This window comes from Somniosus microcephalus, chromosome 6 (assembly GCF_052327205.1).
Source record: "Somniosus microcephalus isolate GS21.2 chromosome 6, FLI_Smic_1.0, whole genome shotgun sequence".
In the NCBI taxonomy this organism is placed as follows: domain Eukaryota; kingdom Metazoa; phylum Chordata; class Chondrichthyes; order Squaliformes; family Somniosidae; genus Somniosus; species Somniosus microcephalus.
In genome coordinates this window covers 83,120,191-83,138,020 of record NC_140992.1, presented here as the reverse complement: position 1 = coordinate 83,138,020, position 17,830 = coordinate 83,120,191, and the positions used below count along the sequence as shown (strand labels likewise).

At 41.5% G+C, this 17,830-nt stretch overlaps 1 protein-coding gene across 7 annotated transcripts in view; it reads right to left on the bottom strand.

Annotated features, from left to right (window-relative positions):
• dock10 (dedicator of cytokinesis 10) overlaps window positions 1-17,830 on the bottom strand; it is a 300,424-nt gene that overhangs the window by 123,439 nt on the left and 159,155 nt on the right. For all 7 annotated transcript variants that reach the window (XM_085990455.1, XM_085990451.1, XM_085990458.1 and 4 more), the window contains exons 4-10: window positions 17,467-17,549; window positions 16,681-16,753; window positions 13,829-13,954; window positions 13,340-13,474; window positions 6,680-6,875; window positions 5,947-6,023; window positions 3,141-3,224 (exon numbers count right to left, since the gene is read on the bottom strand). In XM_085990455.1, coding sequence (XP_085846581.1) covers window positions 3,141-3,224; window positions 5,947-6,023; window positions 6,680-6,875; window positions 13,340-13,474; window positions 13,829-13,954; window positions 16,681-16,753; window positions 17,467-17,549 — 774 coding nt within the window. The remainder of the gene's footprint in view (window positions 1-3,140; window positions 3,225-5,946; window positions 6,024-6,679; window positions 6,876-13,339; window positions 13,475-13,828; window positions 13,955-16,680; window positions 16,754-17,466; window positions 17,550-17,830) is intronic.

Here is a 17,830-nt window from a genome sequence, read left to right as displayed (position 1 = left end):
TAGTGGCCCGGCGACGTTAGCACCCCAAAGGGCACGACACAGAATTTTTCCCCCATAAAGACATTTAAGATAGAAAGAGATGAGATAATGATTAAATAATCAAACTCAGAGAGGATAAAACACCTGTTAAGGATGAATTGCATCCATACATATTAAAAGAAGTTAGGGAAGAGATAGCGGAGACACTTTACGTATATATAAACATTCATTAAGAAAGGGAATAGAGCCAGGGAACTATAGACCAGTTAGCTTAACATCATTGGTACAAAAGATAATGGAACCTTTACTCAAAGATGTAATAGAAAAACATCTAAAATCAGAAATATAATAAAGTAGTCAGCACAGATTTCAAAAGGGAAGGTCATGCTTGACCAACCGTATTGAATACTTTGAAGAAGTAACAGAAAGAATAGACAAGGGTAATGCAGTAAATGCAAGATACTTGGATTTTCTAAAGGCTTTCGATAAGATACCTTAAGTAGACTTGTGACTAAGGTCAGAGCAATTGGAGTCAGGAGACAAGAGGCAGAATGGATAGCAAGTTGGCTATAGAACAGAAAACAGAGAGTAGGGGTTAAGGGTAGCTACTCAGACAGGCAAAAGGTGGGAAGTGGTGTTCCACAAAGATCGGTGCTGGGACCACTGTTGTTCACAATTTACATAAACAATTTGGACACGGGAATTGGAAGCGTAATTTCAAAATTTGTGGATGACACCAAATTGGGGGTATAGTAAATTCTAAGGAAGACAGCGACAAAATACAAGAAAACATTAATAAACTTGCAGAATGGGCATATAATTGGCAAATTAATTTCAATGTAGGTAAATGTGAGGTGTTACATATTGTTAGGAAGAATAAGGAGGCCACATACTGCTTGGATAATAAGTCTAAATGGGTAAATCCAATAGGGAATTCAGGAGGAACCTCTTTACACTAAGAGTGGTAAGAATGTGGAACTTTCTACCACAGGAGTAGTTGAGGTGAATAGCATAGATGCATTTAAGTGGAAGCTCGATAAGCGCATGAGGCAGAAAGGAATAGAAAGATATGTTGATCGGTTTAGATGAAGAGGGGTGGGAGGAAGTTCGTGTGGAGCATAAACGCCGGCATAGACCAGTTGGACTGAACAGCCTTTTTTCTGTGCTGTAGACTGTTTGTAATTATGTAAAATCCATAATTTTGCAATCTCACACAGTAAGGCCATAAGGATAGTTGGTGCAAAAACAGAAAATTCACACTGGGCAGTAGATGGTGCACTTCTGAGGTTAAGGTTCAAGGACATTGTTGAGACAGAGCCGAGACAGTTTAGTTTATTACTGTCTATGCTAGTACTTGAGAGAAAAAATGTCCAATTCCTCACTCTGAGAATAAAAATTCACCAAAATTTGTTCCTTTAAAAAAAGAGACGGGGCTACAAAGCTGATACTGTAAAGGGAGCTGAATTAACATATTTCATAAAGGACCCCTTAATTAATAATATTAATTCAACAATGGTAATTCAGCATCCTTACATTGTTGGCCTCAGTATCTTTTTTTCAAACTAGTGCTTCTGTTGATGTTATCAGCACTCAGTTTAAATAAAAAATATTAAATCAGACAGATAACAACATAACAAAAGGAAAAAGGTTGTTAAATATACATTTTTTTAAATAGGATTTTTTTTTGTGGTCTTCATGGTGAGACTCCATTTTTGGAGTATTTTCTGTTTCACACGTACATAGTGTAACCAAGTAGAGTAGTGTGGGTTGAAGTGTACCATAGACCATGGTGAAGTAGTCATGCAAATGTATTGAGCATCCGGCCCTTGTTTCCTGTTGGTGGTCGGTGCAAGAGCTTGAGAGGAAGTGGAGGAGACATGATTATAGAAGCAATTAGATGGGCCCTTACAAAAAGAAAAGGATCAAGCAGGAAAAGATGAGAGATATAGGAAAAGAAATGGAAAGAGAGAATGTCAAAGCAAATCAATGTACATAAAAGGGGGATGGCACACCAAGGGCCAGCAAAAGAAAGATATAAAAAGAGGTGGCAGGAAACACAAATGATGGACAAGAGAGTGGGCTCGAAATAGGACTACAGGTGAAAGAAACAGATAGATGTTGCAGTTTCTATGACCCATGAAGAAAGATACTTCATTTAAAAGTTCTAAAGTAAAATAAAGTGCTCACTTCACACAAAACTGCAAATTACCCTCCTTAATTTTCTCCTGAACACATTGATTTATGCTGGGTTACAGCTTCATCCAAGTGGCCACACTTCATGCATCAGCCTCGACAGTGGACTCAGCAAGCTAGTCCATTGTTGAAAAAATCAAACCACAATGACCATGCTCTCACCTGATGCGCGGCATAGGATAGCAACTAGATAAAACTGTTTATACGTTTTAAGTCATTTACCTGACGGTTTACATATTGAACGCTGGCTAATTTTTTCTCCTCATCATGCATAGTGTTTAAACCACACATTAACTAAAACTAAACATTAATTCTAAATAATGCATGTTTTCTCCACACTGTTGTCCACCATAATATATGGACATCTGGTATAAACAAGCATAATTAACTGGAACGGTAAATAATATTACAGCTTATCCAAATTATTAATTATGGTGGAAGTTGTCCTTTGGTAGTAGTGGGTTACAAAAATACATATTATAATTGATATGTACTTCTTAACTTTCTTCACTCCACTTCCATTTGGCTCATTACACCATGCTATGGATCGCTGTATTGCTGAAATGAAACAAGTTCCAAGGTCTCAGTCTCTGCCACTCCTGAATTAGGTGCTAAAAGGACCCTCAAGATTGATCCAGGTTGACTCATCTACCAAATTTTTCCCCTACTGTAGATATGGCCAAAAGAGACTGGAAGCAAAATATGTTTGGAAACATGGTACAAGGTTTCGGAGTGCACACTGCCTTGTCTACCATATTAATTATATATTTTTTTAATTGACAGCAGTACCTCAATGACTAATTCCACAGCAACATTGGAAGAGGCCTGGGAACAGGTTGCCTGGCTGCCTTATTGCTTGGAAAATAGTGTTTGGCGCAGACAGATTTGAAACATTATTTCCAGTGCTACAGAACAATTATACTGCAAATCGGTACCAAACAGCAGTACTAAAAAAGTAAGTCACTTACAGGTATATCAGGGTCAAGTGAAAACAAATTCAGTCGGTCTTCATTCCTGGACAGTTTTATGGTCTCTTCTGTTTCTGCAATATACTGTATACAATAAAAGAAAAGGAAAAAGAAAACAGTTAGCATGTACTGTACAGTTTCATACAAATACATATTGGGCTGGATATTCCGGTCCCTACGGGTGGTTTCTCTCTGTAAGGTCATCGGAAATGCCGGTTTCAGGCATGCACTGCGCATGCGCTGGAAACCGGCATTTCTGATCTGTCAAGAAAGCTATTGACAGATCGGACGCCTGGCCTGGAGACGGGCCTCTGCGGGCGGATAGTTCCGCTTTTTGGAGACCCTCCGCCCGCAGAAAACCCTTACAATCCTTGTGCCTGGTAAAAGCAGGTGTAAGGCCTGCTTTTACCAGGATAAGAGTTGAAAAAGGTTTTTTAAAAAATTCCACTGATTTATCATTTAAAAATACTTTAAAAAAAGGTAAGTTTATTTTTAACCCCGTAAAAAACTAATTATTTTTTTGAAAAATTTAAAGTTTTGTTTAAAATAGTTAATTTATTGTACTTTCAAGTCATTTTAAAAGTGTGATTTTTTTTAAAAATGTATTTAAAGTTTTACTATGTTTTGGGGGTGATCTCCATTCATATATTTGACAGGTCTTCCTGTCAAGTGTATGAAGGGAGATTCCCTTCTTTGATTGGCTCCCCAAGGCCCACATGATCCCAGGGATGCTGCGAACCACCTGCGCCTCTGGGATACGTGGGCCCTGTGCACCGGCAGTTTGGAGATGCCCAGCCCCAGAATTGTGCGCCTCCCAGGAGCCTTCAGGTAAGGGCGCAGATTTTTCCAGATCACAGTCCTCCGCCCGCAGGAGATCGTAATATCTGGGCCATGTACTTTCTACATACCCCTATAGTACAAAATAACTAGATTCAAACAGAAAGTAAGAAGCTTTTTTTGCTCAATTGATTTTGTAATTGTTAAGAGAAAAGGTAGTGTTAATGAGTTTTTCAGCATTTCTTTGTTCGAGTTGGTAAATATACTGTTCATTGCAAAACTAAGTCAAAAATATCAAGGAAGTTCCCAGTTCCCATCCCAGTCTGTGATCAGTTTCCTGATAACAGCATATGTTATTAGGTACACTATAATTGGCCGAGAAACTGGGGGAAATAAGAAAAAAATCAGCCTTGGTTCCTACTCCTGATTACTTTGAGGTAACTACTGCTGGAGAGTGTGTATCTGTGGGAATTGGGTAAGGGCAAGATCGAGCTTGGTGTGTATACTCCCCACAGTTGATCAGCCTGTTGAAGCTTACAATTTAGACTCACTGATGAAGAATGGACAGTGCCTGTCGAAATGTATGAAATTACAAGTCTGTGCCTTCAGGAGAAGAGGGAGGGAATTAGAAAGAGGAAAAGAAAGAAGTGTTGAAACATCTCCTGGAAAAATAGGAATTCAGCGACTCCAAAATTCGCTGAGAGGGTGTAAGTCACATTTACACCCAGGGGTGGCAGAGCAGAGCGTGGAATGTGAGCTGGGCTTATACTCTCTGGAGTTTAGAAGAATGAGAGGTGATCCATTGAAACATAAGATTCTGATGGGGATTGACCAGGGTAGTAGCTGAGAGGTTGTTTCCCCTGGCTGGAGAGTCTAGAACTAGGGGGCATTGTCTCAGGATAAGGGGTCAGCCATTTAAGACTGAGATTAGGAGGAATTTCTTTACTCAGAGGGTTGTGAATCTTTGGAATTCTCTACCCCAAAGGGCTGTGGATGCTGAGTCATTAAGTACATCCAAGGCTGGGATAGGTAGATTTTTGGACTCTAGGGGAATCAAGGGATATGGGGATCGGGCGGGAAAGTGGAGTTGAGGTCGAAGATCAGCCATGATCTTATTGAATGGTGGGGCTGGCTCAAAGGGCCGTATGGCCTACTCCTGCTCCTAATTCTTATGTTGTTATGGTTCCTGGCCCTGCTGGGATTGTGCCCTAATTAGAGCAGATCTTTAAATTGCAGTCAAGGAGTTTGTCGGTGTCTCTGGCTTTACTTGAGGGTGGGCGGGAAGTCCGCTCTGCTGCACCTACACCAGTGGAGTGGGGCCCAGGAATTTCCAGACCTATAATTTTCTCACGAAAAGTTTGAAAGATCTTTAAGACCTTGTTTCCAGGTCAGGAAATGTCAGAGAATAAGTAGTCCATTTAAGCAGATGACCTCCAAATCCCATAAGATATTTATTTTGGCAACCCCAATGTCTAAGAGCTGTTCCACTTTCTGAGGAGGCAAGGTGAAGCTCCCTATACAATGATACAACAATGTTCCACATTTGTAGCTTATTACTATTACTGTACCAGTGTGAATCTTCCACTTCACACAGCAGCCATCCGTAGGGCTCCTCTGAGTGCCAAATTAATTATGTTAACTTCTGTGCTGTAAATGGCATAAAACTAATTTCATTTATGACATATACGGCTGTTTGACAAAAAAAATAATTCCAGCTTGCAGGGCTAGATTCGAACTCAGGTCCCATTGATGGGCGGAAAATATGAGCAGCTTGTACCCAAATTTACGATAAGGGCTTCTGCCACACCAAGGTCTTTCACCCTGGTATGAAGAAGAACATTTTCTTCTCAGTTCAGAAACCAGCTCCATTTCAATGGATTTTTCTTTGCAAACAGTGACCATTCTTTTAAAGTACATAAGATGTCCATTCTATTGTATAATCCACAGATCTTAATGAAATGAGCGTGACTTGTCAATACAATAATTGGAGGTCAGAAAAAGTGAGCTTGAGCACTGTCGTAGCTTTTACCTTTGCTAATTCTGGATGGATGGTGTCCTCAGAGGCGTCTATTACATCATTCGAGCTAATCTCTGTCACTTCATCCTCTGTGGAATAATGGAGCACAGTCAAATCTAGTTTAAGTAACATACTGACTTGATCATTTTAGCAAGCTTCAACTTATTCTTTAAACAAAAAGAAAATACTGCAGATGCTGAAAATCTGAAATAAAAACAGAAAATGCTGGAGAAACTCAGCAGGTCAGGCAGCATCTGTGAAGAGAGAAACAGAGTTAACATTTCAGGTCGATGACCTTTCGCCAGACTTCTTTGTCTAATGACACCAAAACATGAGCACAATATTGAATGAACTTTAAAAAAACTACTAATAACAGGAAACACAAACAGTTGGACAGATCACACATTTAGATTTTTCCAAAGATATCAACATCTGGAACCTGATTGTGTGATTAAATGCATCAGTAAACATTTTTTCCAAATTAGCTCCCATCTGAAATATCAGAGTAATATTTTAGATCACCTTAAAAGGGTTTTGTAATTTTAAAAGAAAATCAGAGCTTACTTGGGTGTTGCTTGATATTGCACTGGAATATTCATTATTTTTGTTAATACAGTAACATATTCTTTACATTATAGAATTTTTAAGATATGTGCTTTAGAAAAAGGAATGAAATTATAATTCACAATTTCATTCAATCCTCACTTTATACTCATGTAATACTGCAGGTAGTGTATCAACTTACCCAGAATTTCATCTTGTTTGACATCTGTAAGGTCGACACTTTTTCTTTCCTGACTAGATCCTTCTGGATTGATCTGGAGGATTCGGTTCAAGGTGGAAATCCAATCATCCATATCCTGTTCACTATCAGCTGCCAGCACAAAGTATGTCACGTCGTTCATTTGCAACTCAAAGGCGTATCGACGAAGTTTACTGTTCTGGATGGTTCAAGAAATGTGGGAGAGAGGAAGAATTTATCAAATTGGTCATTTTGATCAAATAAATTAGCATAAAGTTGTAGGTACAAGCAAACAGAATGACTTTGTTAATTAACTTTGTGTTGGAGTAAGTCGGTTCTGGAGGTGGGATGTTCTGCTTGGGTAGTATGCTGCTGTATCTGTGGCAGGCCGGACCTTTATTTTCATTCATTCTAGGGATATGGGCATCGCTGGCAAAGCCGGCATTTATTGCCTATCGCTGGTTGCCTTCGAGAAGGTGGTGGTGGGTGTTCTTCTTGAACTGCTGCAGTCCTTGTGTTGAAGACATGCCTACAATGTTATTAGGTTGGGAGTTCCAGGATTTTGACTCTGCCTGCACATTTAGCCCAGTGCTGGCCCTGGTAGATTTGCTGCAGTCAGCCTCAATATAATAATTTGGATGGGCTCCTGGCAGGATTCCCACCTGTGCTGGGGAGCCAGCGTTTGGGTTGGAAAGTGGGGCTGCTGCAAGCCTTAGGTACCTGCAGCAGTAGAGAAAAGCTTGGCAACTGCTTCCACTTGAATAGTTTTCTTCCCCCAATTTTCAGAAATGGGCAGAGAGTGTGAAAATCGATTTTCCCATCATTCTACGCAAAGCAGCGTTACTATGGCATTAATGACAGAAAATACATTGCATGATGTTTTCCTGACATTAACTTGCAATGTCAATGAGGAGGCACATTCAACATCTATCTCATTTCTGGCAGAATATCCTAAAAGTGGTGGTAGGCCACAGAGAGTCAATGGATGGCTCCCAGCCTGGCTTTCTGCCCCTGCCTTCTCGAATTAGACCCTTAAATGTTCCAAAAGACATTTGAATTGAATTGCTATCATGCTAAAAGTAATCAGTATTACAGTAATGTTACAGGCTGGAGATTAAAATGCAGCTGATCAGGATTTTGTAGGAATGCTAAGAAACCTTGGTTTGTTTAGCTTCCTCTTAGCATCTAACAAACATTCTACAATAGATTGCGTCTACAGTAACAATAGCTAAAATAGTAATTAGATAACAATCTAGTGCACTGCATTTGCTTATCTGCTACACACAAGTGTATGAAGTGAGTGCACTTCAACTGACAGCTAAGATGACCATAACATTTCAGGCAAGACAGAGCAAGTGATGAAACTCATTGTAGAGATGCTCCATAGCTACTGTACTTGTTAATGGCATAGGGGAAAGTTCACATTGGAGATAAGTTGCCAGACAGGTCTTCGTTAATTGGATCTGGATTTCTAGCCTGAAATATATTCCTTTAACTAAAACTCTTTGCACACCACTATAGATAGTTATTTGTGTTTTTTAAAATATCTTGTGGAGTATAACAGCGAGGGAATGCAGAGAGAAAAACATTTTCCTCAAATGAGAGCAACAGGAACCACCAGTCCAGGAGCAGCAGGAGTGAGATGCAAACCAGTTTTCCGGCAGGCTGACGACCCAAAAACAAAATCAGAGTTTCCATGGTTTCTCAGCCATAATGAAATGCTGCACTGCGGACTCATTTCTATTGGAAACCAGATTAAGCTTGCTCAAAGTCATTCCACTTAATACCCTTAACATCCGTCTGCAGATAACTCCATTTACTTTACTAAACTGCATCTAATTAAAAATCAGATTGATCCAAACTATCATTTCTCTAATTTTTACCCTCACTTCTGCCAGAACCCTTCTCATGTGCCAAGTGGGATCATATTCTAATCGTGATGCATGGATTCTTAATCTACTTTTTCAAAGCTGCAGGTGGCTGGGGGGATTTGAAACACAATACGTATTATCCCAGGCTGATTCTACTCACATAGCTTCACATACAGCTTTAAATGCATCAGAATGTGGCAGTTTTAATTCAAAGAGTTGTCATACTATGATTTGATTTTCATTAGCTGTGCTGGTTTAAGATCGCGTTTAATACATCCAATAATGTGACACATAATATGCTGAGTTAACCATATTCATAGTGCCCCCATCAATCAGTCTGCAATGTGCAAGCTGTCTTTTGCCTCAACAATACAACAACCTGGCATACATGCCAACCAGCAGTGTATCAGGTGGACAGTCAGTGCCTTCAGGTCAAAGTCTGTCTGCACAGCAGACAAAAATTAGCATTGTTTCCCCCACCCCACTTGCCTCACCAGCACCATGCCCAGCTCCACCCTTCAGTGCCATTCCTGCTCCTGCTGCTCGAGGGGATGGAATGAATGGGGTGTCATGCGGTCGATGGAAATTCTTGTCATACTTTTGCACGCTCAAGATTTCCTGTCCATGTGCAGCAGTATTTAATGCTCTGGAGCAGAGAAGGCAGGGACCAGGACTGCCAGCATGGAATGGGTACGAGGCAGTAGAAGTACAGCTTGAATGAGAGAGTGTGAAAAGTGGCAACATGAACTGGGAGGAAGGAAAGAAGAGTACCTCCATATGACATTGACAACCATGTGAATAATTTTAAAACAATTTAACCTTCAGATTTAGCAATAAAGCATACCAATAAAAAACTTGTTAGATAAATTCAGGCATATAGTGTAAGAGGAAATGCAGTAGCAAGGATAGAAGCTGGTTGCTGGAGCACAAACTAAGAGTTAGGTTAAATGGGTGTTGCTTGGACTGAAGAAAGGTTGGAAGTGATGCACCCGAGGGGTCAGTGCTGGATCCACTTTTATTTTCAGTATATGTAGTTGATTTGAACTTGGTTATAGGGAATGCATTTCTAAATTTGCTGATAACACAAATGAGAGAGATTAGGCAAACAGCAAGGAAGACTGTAAAAGACTCCAGGACAAAAGATGTGTTAGCAGAATGGGCAAACAGATGGCAAGAGTTATTTAACATGAATAATTGTGGGTAACACATTTTGTGAGGAAAAACAAGGAATGGGAGTATACACTTAATAGAAAGACACTGAAGGGTATAGATGAACAGCAAGATCTAGGGGTTCAAATACATAATTCTCTGAAAGATCAAGTGCTGGTAAATAAAGCCATAAAAAAAGGCCAATAGTATTTTGAGTTTTATAAATAGGGGCAAAGAGTACACGAACAATGATAGTTTGTTTTACAACACACTTATTAGGCCGCAGTTAGAGAATGGTGTTCAGTTTTGGATGCCCTATTATAGGAAACTCCTTGGAGAGCATGAGAATGATGCCAGGGTTGGGGAAACCATAGTTAGGAGGAGAGACTGGAGGCACTAGGCCTATTTCTGCTGGAGCAGAGAAGGCTAAGGAGATTTAATAGAGGGCGTAGAGCAGGGCAGTGGTATTAGTCTTGGATTGCTATAGCAAAGAGGTGGTGTAGACACAATGCTCCAAATGATCTCCTTCTGTGTTGTGAACTCCTATGGTTCAATAGCTTCTACTTTACAACTAATAGAATATTAGATATACCTGCAGGTTAAGTAATGACAAGCCAATGCCCACTGCACTGTGTAACAACATGTTTATAGGCCTGCATTCAGTGCTGTTTTTGAGCTCTCAGCTTTTTTTTTTAGATTGGTGGGTCAGCTTTTGCAAGTTTGCCAGTTGGCATGTATGACATTGCTTCTAAGTCCACTAACACTAACAATCAATATATGCTTTTTGAATATAAATTTACACTAACAATTCAGCCGATGCCAACATCATTCATTTGCAATTGAAACTGTGCATACTATTGTAAACAATTCATAAGCATGTGAAGTTGCAGGAAACAGGGTGTGAAACTGCAAATGTTTGGACTGCACCTCATTCATGCAGCAACCCCAAAAATATGGCATTTGTCTTCTGACAAGTGGGCTGGGTGAACAAGCTATGATAAACTGAAAATACAAAAGGCCACAATGGAAAAAATAAAAACTAACAGTATACCACAAATTTACTCTAGTTAGGCCAAGCAGATTTGCCCACAGCTCTCACTTAAACCACACTGCAGAGGTGAGAACAAGGCTGCTTTCAACTATATTTTCCATTTCCTATTGGAAAGGTAACTTTTTTTTACATTTTCATCTATGTCTTTGTGCTTAGAAAGATCCAGAAATAAAATAATTGTTTGTTTAGCCCAGAGTACTCCACAACACAGAATTGTTCCACATTTAGCTCTAAAACAGTTTTAAAGTAAGAACCAAACTTCACTTTGTACAGCAGAGAATGCTATTCTGAAGTTGCAACAAAAAAGCCAAAAACACCAAATGTTACCTTGTAGTCCTTAATTGTAACTTTCACCAGATATGGAATGAGAACAAAATTATTTTCTTCAATTTGTTCAAGTATAAAATCATAACTTTTGTCTCTAGCTATCTTTCTTGATGTGCTAACTTTTATTCAACCTTTATGTGGAGCACCCAATGCACTTCATATTGGAACAGAAGGAAGTTTATCCCCAACCTTCTCAATGCTTTCGCAACTTTGGCTGGGATTTTACTAACCTCGGCAGGTCTGTGGCAGGCGACGTCGTTGGTGGGTCCTGACCCCGCTGCTGGCTCCAGCCCGCTGTGTAAAATTAATTTCCCTTGATAGGGCTTGTTAAGCTCGCCCAGCACGTTTCTCAACCAATTAGAGGAAGCGGGCCTGGCGATGTCATTTGATGACGCCTCATCAGCCGTTTCTTTAATGGGACCATGTCCAAATTTATTTTGGCATTTGTGCTGTCTGTGTTCTACAGCATTGATGTGCAGCAAACACTGACAATGACTGCACAAAGGCACAGGGCTGCACCCAGGCTCTCCCATGACTCCCTCCATATGCTTATGGAGAGTGTCACAGCACGCAGGGAGGTCCTCTTCCTTTCCCATGGGCGGAAGAGACTCCCCAGGAGATCAACACAGCCTGGTTGCACATTGCAGAGGAGGGCACAAGCAGTGATATGGTCAGGAGGACCTGGGTGCAGTGCCACAAATGTTTCAATGATCTCAGTAGATTACGACACGTTACCACAAAGCCACACTCAACCTCATCCTGCTGTGCCTCTCATCACATCCCCATCACTCTGCCTTCCCTACCCTACTCCTGCACATCCTTACTCACACCAACTTACCTTGCACCTCCACCCATCCCTCTCTATCTATATTATCACTTCCCCATCTCACTAGCCAGCCCTCACACTCACCCTCATCCTAGTGCAATCATACCAACTAACAACGCACAAGGGTAGAAACTTGGGTGTTTTATGTAATGTTCATGTAAAGTTTCTGTTAATGTGGTGTCAAACATTGAAACCTTTATTTTCAATTTGCGTTCTTGGACAGATTTGTGTGCACCTTTGGAAGTGGCTTAGTGAGTTGTAGTGAATGGTGAGACATAACGGTACCCCCGCAATCTCTAAACAAAGTCATAATTACCTGAATTGGGTCCCCCACTGCTGCATGTCGAGTCTGCTCAGCACTGACAGACCCGACATCAGGAAAGGCACATGGGCCCGATTTCTTGAAAAAAAAATTTTGCCATAAATTTGAATAATTGTTTAAATTAGTTTTTTAAAAGTTATTAATAGTTAATTTAATTATTGGAATTCTTTTTTTACTTTTATTTAAAGTTTAAGTAGTGTTTTGGGCGCCTGGACTTTTCATGAGTTTGTCAGGTCTTATGTCTAACTCATGAATGGACTTTTGTAAACTCCCATTGGTTGCCCAGTGCTCACGTGATCCCAGCCGGCTCATCGCACTAAGTACGCCGCTGGATCACGCACACACAGCGCGCTGGGAGCTGAACCGGGCCACAGACCGGAAATCCATGCAGGCCCAGTCTTCAAATGTCAGCGCGAAATGTAAGTGTAGGTCGGGGGCTTGCACCCGCGGGAAGCCCCCGACCCGAATTTCTGGGCCAATATGTTTTTTTGGTACGGTGGATGGCATAAGGTTTGGGGGGGTTTCCAAATAAGATGAGCATTATTTTAGGTTCGTCTTTGCGCGTTTGTGCGATTTTAATGATTTCCTATCGAATAGTATTTATATAGTTTGGGGAGTGCTATTTTGTCTTCCACTTTGGTTGAAAAGTTCCTGGCACCATTTGATGTAAAGCCATATTTGCCTGCGATTGCCCGAGGTTGCTTTCAGCTCATTCATACGCTTAGCTTCTTCATTCCTTTCCTTGTTCAAACATCTTGTGGAATTATTTTTAAGAGCTCTTTTTTTTTTACAGAACCTTTAGTTAAAAAAAAATTCTCCTGCTTATTTCTGAAAATGGGTTAGGTGGCCCTGTCACAAAACATGATGTCAAGTGACATTTTACTAACAGGCCAAGAATAAGTGAAATGCCTTTGTAATGTTGCCACCACATAGTGTTTTCAATATATAATAGATTGATTAGAACAGGTTTAGAGATACTTATAAAGATTGCAGTAAACAGCAGGTGAATTGAAAATCAGAGAAGTCACTGGCTCAAGATTTTAATCTGTAGAGTTTTGCAAGGTGCCCGAGATCTATGATTCGTAAATTTTAACACAAGTTGACCATGCCCTCTTACCTGTAGAACGCCAGTACAGGAGTCCAGAAAGATACAACCCTTTGGCTCTTTTGAGATTTTTTCATCTTTGTAAAAATTCATAATGTAAGAGTTATCTGATAACTGTGTTAGTTGGAAGTACCGCCTCTTAAAGGACTGCAAAAAGAGAGTGAATGTTAATATTGCAGTACAACATATGTCTTGGTGATTGTCTGAACAAATGTAATGTCATTAAATGAACATGTTCTAGTTCTAGTAGTTTCAGTAATCCAGTCTCAAAGTGAAAGACAGTAAAACATTTGCTAAAATACCAATAATTTAAAAACTACTAAGATCGACTGTTGAACTTCTTAACATTTTCAGTGAAGTAATGTTTGCAAACTAATGCTGCTGAATACAATGTTTTGTTCAGTTCTCTTGTGTTCTTAATATTTGGAACAGTTCTACATTGTAAAATTTAAAACAAATCCTGCTATGTTAATGAAATCAGTTAAGGAAAGTGCAACTTACTCGGACAGTAATGCTGTTATTCACAGTGCTATTAAAATTCCCTTTGTGAAGCCAGCCAGACTTGTAAACTCCCATTCCTCCTCCACCACCACACCCTCCTTTCGAAGAGGATAGAGATGTAGTATCCTATAAATCATAAAAATAGGAATACATTGATTTTTCACTTCAGTCTTTATTACATTTCTAATCTAGTCCCCTCTCCCAAACAGGTTACATCAGTTGTTGGGCTGCAGTCTCTTGTCTCCATGAAGTTTGAAGGAAATATAAGCGAGACACAAATATCTGAATGACTTTGACATCAGGACCACTCAATGCTCAACCTACTAGAGGGATACTTGTTATGCAATGATCCCACAGACCTCTAAAGCAGAATAGGGTGACATATCATAATTAGATGTGTACATGAGCACTGGTTATTTCAGGAACAAAACACCTTGGGGGAGAAATTCAGTATAGCCCCGCCTGGGGCGCTAACTTCGCCGGGGCGCTAGGAAAAATTAGCGCCCCCCCCCACGCTGGAAATTGGTCGTTTGCACCCCAAAGGGAAGCGGGCGCTACTGGAGGTGCCCCGCCTCCCTCTTGGGGCGCTGCGAGTGAATATCATGGCGCTATGTGCCGCAGCGCCACACGCTGTGGCACATCGCGCTGCGGTATTGCAGGCCTTCCTCCCCTTCTTAAAGGGGATAGGCCTTGTGCAGTGCGATCTGGGGCCCAGCTGGGCCCCCGGGGATCGGGAGTGCAGGCAAAAGAGCCCGGCACCCAAGAGAAGTGCTGGGCTCTTGGAGCGCAGCCGGCACTCCGCGGGGGGGGGGGGGGGGTTCCGGAGGCTGGGGATGGGAGCGCAGGCAGGTGCTGGCAGGTGGCCAACAACAAAAATGGCCGCCCCGCACCTCGCCTTTAATTTGCGCCTCCCCGGCCGCAGGTACGCCACCCTGACCCTGTTGGACATAGCGTCCAGCAGTAAATCAGGGGGTGCTCCCGAAGATCGCGGCCGGGGCGTGATCGGGACGCTGCGCACACCGATGATGTCATCGCTAGCGGTGCAGCGCTAACAGTTAGCGCCAGCACTAACCTCCCGCTGAATTTGGCGGGAGGCATGGGCAGTGCCGCGCCCGGGCGCTAGTTGGTTTGCGCCCCACTTAGCGCCCTCTTAAGGCACTAACGGGTGGTGCAACCAACTGAATTTTTCCTCCCTTCAATTTATATAAATAATAAAAGCAGTAACTCTAACTTGAAACTGTTAACTCTGTTCTACATAAACAAATCTACTTCCATCTTTTACATGATACATGATACTAATTTTTCTTTGTCTTCTAAATGAAAAAGTGATACAACACTGATATTCCCATTGTGAAAGGATTGCACAGGAAGGTGTGTAGCACTTGCACGTGGTTTATACACTATGCCCCCAATTTCCCATACAGTGAGTTCCCAATCTCAACCATGTACCATAGGGAGGCAGAGAGCAAAGACCAGGCATTTCTCATAACAGGCTTGATCTTGGGCAACGTTTAGCAGATAAGGGATTAGCCCACCCACCTGCCTGCTCTCTCAGCCCAAAAATGCTACATGGCATAAGGGCCTAGAAATTCAGTTGGCTGCGCCAGCCGTTAGCGCTGGAGGAGTAGATCTCGAGCACTAGGCGCTTAGCGCCCGGGCGCAGCGCAATCTGCGCCTCGCCCCAACTTCAGTAGACATTTAGCGCCGGCGCAAAGTCATTGCGCGCGCTCATCTGCGAGCGCAGATCATGACGTCATTTCGTCATGCAACGCCCTTTGTGCGCCCGGAACCGGAACTTCACTCGCGCCGCCCCATTGTGCGCCGGGCAGCCCGAACGACTGTGAAGTGGAACGGTACACAGCCGAGGCGGGCCGCGGGGAGCGCAAATTAAAGGGCACTCCTGCAGTAGAAAAGGCAGCCGTTTTGCAACACTCCTTCTTGAGGAGGAGGAGGAGGAGGAGGAGGAGGAGGAAGGAGGAGAAAGTGATGGAGAGAAGCCCTCCCCAGAAACACAAATACACTAGTCTCGGCCTGTCAAAAAAACAAATCCACCCTCCCCCTTTAAGAGCTCGTGTCTGCCGGCAATCAGCAGCTCGCCGCACCTGCCCTGCGCCCAACTTCCAGTGTTAGCGCCCCGGCCTGCCGGCTTAGCGCCTAATGATAGTCGTGCATCGCCTGTTTTAGCGCAGCAGCAACCTCTTAGGGCGATGCAACTGAATATCGGCGAAGGGGGCTCGACTTTGCGCCGGGCGCAAACTTTAGCGGCCGCCTGACTTTACCGCCCCAAAAGTGGCTATACTGAATTTCTAGGCCAAGGTGCCTAAAGGAGAAGAGAAAGTAACAACTTAAAATTAGGCCAAAAAATAGCTGCATGTCAACTAATATATATATGAACTAAAATTGCTGCTCGTCTCCTACAATCCATTGAAGATTACATTTGGACTGATGCATTCCAGAAGTATCATGGCAGGATTTTTGAGATGAAATGACAGAAATCCAACTGAATATGAATGAAGTAAATTCTCATAGACAAGCAGCAATGCCTCCTTTTGTTCTGTCCCAACATGGTGCTGGTATTTACATTTTACTTGTTTGCAATGGTGATGTGACTGCGGACTGAGCTTTATTTATAGGTTTAATATTCTACGGGTGATAGAATGCAAAGCAACTGTGGCTGACAGATTTGAGTAAATCTGCAATTGCAGAAGAGGGAAGCAAACAACATAACTATTAAATTACAATGCTGGCAGTGAATATTCTACCAAAAAAAAATAAAGCCCACAGAGAATACATTAACTATAAATATTTACATTACTTAAACAAGATTTCACGGTCTCTTCGCATTCACCTACCTCATCTTTTTCAACATCGTCGTGATCAATCTCAAATGCATGTGAAGGTAGTTTTTCTGGCCGAAACTGTTGTCTACAAAAAGAAGCACATTTCCAGTTACCTTACTCATCTGTTTACTGTATAAACTCTGTTCACTAAAACAGTTTTACTTTTCTCAAATTATATTCTCCTTTTTGTGCCCTTACTAACAATATCTGTTCAAAACAGCACTGAGTTTTTAAACACATATTCCTGTAATATCTATTGACAATTATACATGATTTTGATATTAAAAATGGCAGAATTACTGCACAATTATTTGACTCATATGAATTCATCAAATGATTAGCTTGGAAGGGGATTGAATTTCCATTCTCTCCCTGCCCTTGTACCTGGCACTCTGCCCCTCACTTTCACTGTCCTGCCATTCAATCAGTGCCAGTTTCCAGCAGAATTCTCTTCAATGACACTGCTGTCAAAATAAATAGCATAACTGTAGGGTATACAGCAATGTTCACCCATTGAAGGAAACAAGGTTGTGCATGCTGGTGCCATATGTTTTAATTCCATGCATAATTTTTTCAATCAATACTGTAGCATTTATACAACTCTTTCTTTAAACATTTACTTGTAGCCACATCAAGACATAAATAAGGCATCAAATATTCCTCAATTGTGAACTAGTAATACTCTACAGGCATTCAGGTTTTCAGCAGTGAAATTGGGTGTGGACCAGGACAAAACAAAGAAAACAATGCTATTACAGAAGACTAGATCAAAATGGGATAATATTTTTAAAAGCTTACCGAGGTAACTGTTTAAAATCCCCTGAATATTCTTCATATTTGTAGCTCACTGTATTCCAGTTGGAATTGTAGTATTTGCAAGCCTAAGGAAGTGAGGCAAAAGTTAGCCAGCAAGACCATTTCCAAATTCCTTACATTCCCAGAATTTCCTGCCAAAGTAACAGCGAGTTCAATGGCTCTCACCGTTATTAATGTGTAAATCGTCCAGCAACTTGTGGTGAGGAAGAGGTATCTTGTGAATTGCACATCAGCACAAGAGCTGGACAATTTGCACCACTCCGCCATTAGCCCATGAGTTTAATGAAGTTGCTGCATTTGCACATTAATTGTCAATTAAACACGCCATGGAAAGTTAGGGCTAGTA